This window comes from Rhipicephalus sanguineus, chromosome 3 (genome assembly GCF_013339695.2).
Source record: "Rhipicephalus sanguineus isolate Rsan-2018 chromosome 3, BIME_Rsan_1.4, whole genome shotgun sequence".
NCBI classification, from domain to species: Eukaryota; Metazoa; Arthropoda; class Arachnida; order Ixodida; family Ixodidae; genus Rhipicephalus; species Rhipicephalus sanguineus.
Genome location: NC_051178.1, coordinates 89,639,951 through 89,647,297, shown reverse-complemented (window position 1 = coordinate 89,647,297; position 7,347 = coordinate 89,639,951). Strand labels below are relative to the sequence as shown.

The 7,347-nt window shown below is 42.8% G+C and overlaps 1 protein-coding gene across 2 annotated transcripts in view; it reads right to left on the bottom strand.

Moving 5' to 3' along the window:
* LOC119385670 (uncharacterized) overlaps nucleotides 1-7,146 on the bottom strand; it is a 240,381-nt gene extending 233,235 nt beyond the window's left edge. Inside the window, exons 1-2 of one of the 2 annotated variants that reach the window (XR_007415360.1) lie at nucleotides 7,044-7,116; nucleotides 2,728-2,851 (exon numbers count right to left, since the gene is read on the bottom strand). Coding sequence is in view for 1 of the 2 variants with exons in the window: in XM_049413263.1 (XP_049269220.1) it covers nucleotides 2,776-2,851; nucleotides 7,044-7,139 (172 nt within the window). In the remaining variant the exon portion in view is untranslated. Of the gene's footprint in view, nucleotides 1-2,727; nucleotides 2,852-7,043 lie in introns of both variants that reach the window. The other variant, XM_049413263.1, reaches the window with a different exon arrangement.
* Nucleotides 7,147-7,347: the final 201 nt, after the last annotated feature.

Sequence of the window (7,347 nt, the reverse complement as noted above, 5' to 3'; positions counted from 1 at the left end):
GGGATGCCAGCCTTCCGTATGTCACCTTCGTATACAACACGGCCATGCAAGAAACGACGCAAGTGACGCCGTACAAGCTGATCTACGGAAGGAGCCCGGCAACGACACTCGATGCAATGCTACCAACCGCCGCCGAGGAAGACAATCTCGACGTCGCCGCTTATTTGCCACGCGCCGAAGAAGCTCGACAACTCGCCCGCCTGCGCATCAAGAACCAGCAGAGGGCCGACAGCCTCAATATAATCTTCGACGACGCCACTTGGAGTACCAACCCGGTGACAGTGTGTGGATCTGGACGCCGATACGCCGACGGGGACTTAGCGAGAAGCTCCTTCTACGATACTTCGGACCATACAAGGGCTCCGACGTCTCGGCGCCCTAGACTCGAGGCTATCCCGACGACATTTAGAACTCTCAGCGGCGCCGCGCACGTCCTGAATTCGTCCATGTCGTGCGCCTTAAGCCGTTTTTTTTTTGCACGTTAGCAAACATGAGGACTGTACTTTTTGCTTTATTATTCCACTTTCTTTGTGTATGCACTTCCATTTTCTGTTTAAGCATCAGGACGATGCCTTTTTCAGAGGGGGACAATGCGACACGCGCTCCTTTCTTTATATGCTTAATGTTCCCACCCCCTTACACGCGTTACTACTGCCTTGCGCAAATCGCGCCAGAATGTCTGAGAACGTTAAAGATTAAATTTGATGATCTGTTAGACCTGTGCGCGGAAATGCGAACAGCTGAGTCTTTCTGGAACTAACGCGGCCACCAGCGATAAGGCTGGAATGTTCGATGTCGCATGTATAAATGCCGACGCGCCTTAGCGCTGAGCATTTTATCGACGTCCGACGTTCTCTTCGCCGCTATCAGAGTGCAGTGTGTATTGCTGTTGTTTGACTTTCCATTTCCCAGCCACAAGTTCGGCCAAATAAAGAGGTTCATCTTCAACACGCCGACTGCTGTCTTCGTCGACGTCGTCGCGACCCCGTGACAATGTAGATTGCATTACCTGTGGCACATAGACTATGCCATGGGCCGTGTTATGCGAGTATGTGCCACATGGCACTGAGGGAAAGGGTTTTATGACATAAGCGACTGGCGATTCACGTTATTCATATCATAACGTTATTCTTATCATCTACGTCATAACCTATGAATCGGGTTCATCATACACCTACCTTCTGCTCTGCCAGTTTTGGTATATGCTAAGCTAAGGAGACGACGTACGAGAGCACCCAGACGTAGGCGGCTACCTAGATAGATAGATAGATAGATAGATAGATAGATAGATAGATAGATAGATAGATAGATAGATAGATAAATAGATAGATAGATAGATAGATAGATAGATAGATAGATAGATAGATAGATAGATAGATAGATAGATAGATAGATAGATAGATAGATAGATAGATAGATAGATAGATAGATAGATAGATAGATAGATAGATAGATAGAAACGGTCAAAGTGACTTTGGTTCGATGAGAAATGCTTCGCATTTAACAACGTTTTCACTGACAGCTCACGGACAGATTTATCACCAACTGACCTCCAGCACTATATTCCAAGATGAGGCGAACATTACAAAAGTATAAAATCTATTTGCCTTGCACGATGTAAGTTTTTTCTCAAAATGTTGTGGCCACCTCTTACGGGGATGTAGTTTAGCTGTTCCAGGTTATGTTCGATGAAAGTATATACCTACGTATTTTCCTTTCGCAGCTATTTCTTTTTCCTCATAATTAAATGGTACTGGTTGGCCTATGGTTACGTGCTTCCTAAAAAACCGGACACGATAACGCTTCGAAATATTCAATGTATGTCATTCGCGGTCGAGATTTGGTCGAGGTCTGTCTGCAAGCTTGTCACATCGACCTGACTGTTAATGTCCCTGCAAAACACATTCGTCGGCCTATTATGTAATCTTGGTTCTGACGTCTGAGAGCCTATATCTTTAATATACAGGGTGTTCCAAATTTCACGCAGCACGGCTTTTTTAGAAAAAGAACATAGTTACGCGAAGCACACCTAGTGCAGTTGTTCCAGTATAATGCAGTAGCCCTACTAATTTTTTTGTTAATGAGGTTTAGTTAGTAAGTCTTTATTATGTTTCCACACGGTAAATACTTACAAATCATTAAAATGTCGATGAGGCATATGTAGGCATGTTCAAATAACATCTAACCTCTGCTATATTCAACAGCGTACTAATTGCGTGCTTACTTTTTTGGCTAATAATGAAGCCCGCGAAATCCTAAAAATAACACGTTTCTAGTCTGCAGCGCGCATCAGGGAGCAGCGCCTTCAAATAGAATCACTCTGCGGTAGCAAGTCAAGGCTACGCTTGCCATCTTTTGCTGGTGGGGAGCATAGTCGCGTGCTAGTTTCATAATATGATTGAACATAACCACTAGTCACTTAGCACGGTACGAAAATAGATTTTAAATGTTTCTACAATTGTTTTGTAATCTATAGGATGATGTGCAGTATGCCTAATTTCCAGTTGTTGTCATCCTTCCAGTTTGGCATTGAACTCAATTTGAACACTTCTGCGCAGTACTTAAAGTTCTTCTTCTCAAAGTCTGTCAGTCCATCTTCGATGACAAAATTTCCGCACAGTTAATACCTCGGTCGATTAAGCTCCGTCCGATGTCGTTGATGTCATCACCAACGACCTTCATGAAAGCGCGAGAGATTCATATCTTCGAATGCCGTCCTTTCTTGACGTTGAAGAAGGATGCCTTCAATGGCATCGCGCGCTTGCTGCATAGTGCCTGGTTGGAAAGGATCGAGGTCCTTCACAGCGTCAAGAGCTTGAGAGATGATGTCCTTGTACTTTCCACAATGCAACTGCAGTAAGGTTTAACGCTCATTAGTTGCGGTCTGTGTAGTAGAAGAAACGAGGAACAGGTGTCGCGTTATTGAAATTTTTGCGTCGCCTAAGTGTGTAATAGTGACAGGAAAATATTTCAGGAATGAATATAATTCAGAATTGGGAAGTGACTGCACTTCCCACGAGATAAGTGCGCATTATATTAAGTAAATGAGAACGTTTAACATGGACACCTTAACTTGCAATCGAAAATACCACGATCCAAACCAGTGTGCGCAATAGGTGAACATGGGACACATGCAAGGTCATGTGTAGTTTAGGAAATTTTAGGAAACGTCGCTTGTTGAGCTCTTATGTGGCGGAAGTGCATAAGTGCAAATCAGCGTTCCCCTAGCGTCAGGTGCGAGATGAAGAACAGCTTCTTCGACTAATGGGGCAGTATAGAAAACCGATCACCTTCGTTGGCGTCGTGAATGGAAGCTTATTGGACGACCAAGAAAAGGCGGGTACATTGTCGGTTCATTTCTTGGACACGACGCATTTTACGTGACACAAAGCGACACTGACGCAGAAAAGACTCCTCTAAATATGCCGTATGAACACAGCTTGAAGAAGGATAGCGTTTGTGTCCAATGCGACGCCGTTCTTATGCCGCGCTATCAGAACTAAGTTATGTTGCGTTGGCTTTCCTAGACTTTTAGGGGCGAAGCTCCTTAAAGCGGCACCCGTTCGTCCCTCGTAGTGCGTAACCAGTCGTAACGCTAGTACCAGATCTTGGCCTCCAAGGTGGTGCCGGTGGGCGATTTCTCCTGTGCGTTGTTGAACAATAAAAAATTCGCAGCGTGCGCGTTAACTAAAAGCCGAATTCTTCTGTCTCTCATTCCCATTAGCAGCCATTGGCATGTTCCAGTAGGAAACGTAGTAGAAGTAGAAGTGTAAGTGTTAGCTAAAAGCCGGCTTCTTCTGTCTCTCATTCCCATTAGCAGCCATTGTTTACCCTCCAAGGTAGTGCCTGGTGAGATTTCTCCTCTGCGTGATTAACAATAAATATTTTGTTCAAACGCCGTTGATTGATGAAATAAACCACGAAAGACGCCAGATGTTTTCTAAAGCAAAATGAAAGAACGCCAGATGTTTCTAAAGCAAAACGAAAAGACGCCAGCTGCTTAACGAAAGACGCCAGATGTTTTCTAAAGCAATGGTTTTCTAAACAATGAAAATTCACAGCGTACATGTAAAATTAAAGTGAGCTGCAAGTCGTCATAACTCTCATCGAACCTTTAGTATAAACGCACCCGATCTCACGTCGGTGATGATGTACTGGTCAGAATTCACGGAAGATTCACGGTTTACCGATGAACCTCCGCAGCTTCGCCCACTCATCATCATTCACTCCGTGGATATGCTGTGATTTTTTTTTAACGAATTTTATACAAAAGGTGGAAAAAATGAAATGTATGAAACACCTGGTGATATAATGGTGCACCACGTGTTCTTTGATGTGTCATAATAACAAAGAGTGGAAATGACGAGTGAATTGTGGACTCATAAGTATTTGCTTTTTTGCACAGTGTGCAAAACAGATTCAAAGCACATGCGCAATTTTATTATAAACTACGTGAATTATCAGCGATAAAAATTATTAATAATACATTATTGGCGGAACACAGCTCCTAATATGTCTCGTTAAATGCGACTGCACATTCCATACATTGTACCACAAAGGGAGTACACTAAAAATCCAATGAATTGAGGGCACTCTAAGCATTACGTGGGTTAGGTTATCCGGTGCGAAAATTTGGATCATTTATCCTTGGCATGCACATCTGGGCCAGGCCCGGGAGAATCAAATTACTTGCACCAATGTGGGTGCCACGGTGTTCGTAATGAAACTCTATAACAAAATGGACGATGATTTACAGCAGCAAGCATTTCACTTTAGAAAGTCGTAAATGAATGGTCTGCTTTTATCGTTACAAAAGATATACAGGGTGTTTTTTATACATTACAGATTTTTAATAAAAATTTCATGACCGTCAGACTCCGGCTGTTTTCGTACATGAACTCTCTGTCGAGGCGGAAATACTTTCTCGCAGCTAAGAATAAGTTTCTCGCAGCTAAAAATCAACAAAAACCCGTACCTTTTTAAATGTTGACAAGAGGGCAGGCATTTATATTATAAAGTTTTAGAGCGTGCCAATTTACGGCATACATATTCTTTAAAAATCACAAAAGTTTCACGTAGTTCGAGATATTCATCACCGAATTTGGAGGGGTGAAATCGAAACTGATCGTGCCCAGCGCGGACAAGCACTACGAAACAGCGGAACGACACGTGACAGTGAAGTGATGAAATTTGAATGAAGGCGCGCCAAAGCAGAGTCTGGGTGAGAAAAATCGCAAGCATCCTGAAATACGCTAGTAGACAGCTGTAGTTTGCGAGCGATGGGTGGTGCCTATCTGTTTCTTTCCTAAACTATATAGAAGCGCGAAAACTATTTCGTGTGTTTGGAAGAGGAAGCGCCGCAGGGGGTGGGCGCCCCTGAATTTTTTTTTCTTCCCAGACAAAGAAAAGGTTTATATTGCGGTTTTCTTGTGCCCAGTTCGAAAGAAACAGATAAGCACTAAACACTACTCGCAAAAGTAAGGCGATGCGAGGGCAAAGTGAGATAACCTGCAGCTTTTCACAAAAACAGACGGCCGCGGCGCGCCGTTACTCAAATGTAGTCAATTACATGTGAAGGGTAGTTTCAATCTGACGTAGCAGAACGGTCGCGCTTCGTGCGTGCCTTGCGCGACCAGCTTGAATTTCACCCACGAAATTCGATGACGGATATATCGAAGTACGTGCAACTTTTGCGATTTTGTTAAATATAGGTATGCCATAACTGGCATTCACTACAACTTTCTGATATGAACACTTGCCTTCAACACAATAATTAAATGTAGTTAACGAAGTTTTGTTAATTAGCCACGAGAGTGTCTTTTTAACTGCTGCAAATTATTTCCGCCACGACATGGAGTTCGTGTGCGCAAACGACCGGAGCCATGCTGTCTATACATTGTAATGTATAGAGCGTACTGTGCTATGAGAGAGCGGCAAGCTGTTTGAGACCGTGATGTCTAAACAAATAGATGCTATTTGTACGATTTGCCGGCCTTAGTATGGATCAAACTATGTCGCCACTTTATTACCACCGTGCGCAATTTTGCTCTGCTTGTTTCGGCTTTCGTCCTCATCATAGTGCATATCCTGGTCTTACGTGGAGACCACGCTTGAAAATTTTCTGTTACTTTCGTTGCACCAAGCTGCGGTAAAAATATTACTGACACAGGTAACGTTTACACTGGACAAATACAAAACAATGAAGAGATTGTTGCATATGACAAACTTTGCCGCAAGGTTCTTCTGTGCAATATTATTTTTCGTTACGCACCATAGAGTCCTTTTGCTCGTTGGCGCATTGACCCTGACTGTATGGTTACAAGCGATGCCCGAAGAACAGTGGCACCAATTTCTCCTTAAATACACTTGACAGAAATAAAATACCAAACGGAATAAATCCCATCGGTAATGGCAAATTCGTACTGAAATGTCCGTTGATCAGAGTAGTAGTTTAAGTGCCCCGCAGTAGCTAGAAATCTTACCCCGAATGAAATGTATAAACAATAGAGAGCACATTAATTTTACCTTAAGGTTTCTTCAAGCTTACCAGCAATATTGCGATATTGCTATTAGTATTAACTACACATGTGGTATTTTACACTTGTGAGGAATTCAGTACGAATTTCAAGCCATTTCATGTGACTCTTGCCAGAATTTTGCTACTCCTATTTTGTTGTAGAAGCTGATAAAACCGCAAAGCCTTATCTTGTCAGTTACATCAATTTCATTTATCTCTTTTTTTACCTGTAAGGAGATAAAGGCCTCGTGAGGGAAGAATTGACATCTGCACTCTATACATACATCACACGTGTTTTGGCACATCGATGTATCATCGTTTCGAGCTAATTGTCTAGAGCGTACTAAAAGTAGGTAAATGAACGTTTACGAATAAATATTAGCGACGTAGAAATTACGCCAAACACTGTGGCAAGATTACCTCGTATAATTAAAGCCGAAGCACCATATTTCAATTAGCAATCAGGCACTAATAGACCAGTTTGTTTTATTGGCATCCCTCCTTGCAATTTCAACCAAAAACTCACCTCGTCGTCTACGTTTGACTGACTTCGAAGGACGGTCATCATTCTTCGGCTAAATTCCTCCAAGACTTGGCCAAGCTTCTGCGCTTCTTCGCCCATACTGTAGTTTGCCTCCGTGGCATTTGTGATAGGCTTATGCCCGTAAGCGCGCCTGCGCCGATGAAGATGGGAAGATGATTTCGGCTATCAGTAAGTTCTGATTAATTAGGCAATTGTTGTATGGATATGCATATTTTATTAACGCAGCGCATGTTTCAAATTATGCGATACTGTATGCCATCTCTAAAAGCAAACTTTGAAAGCATCT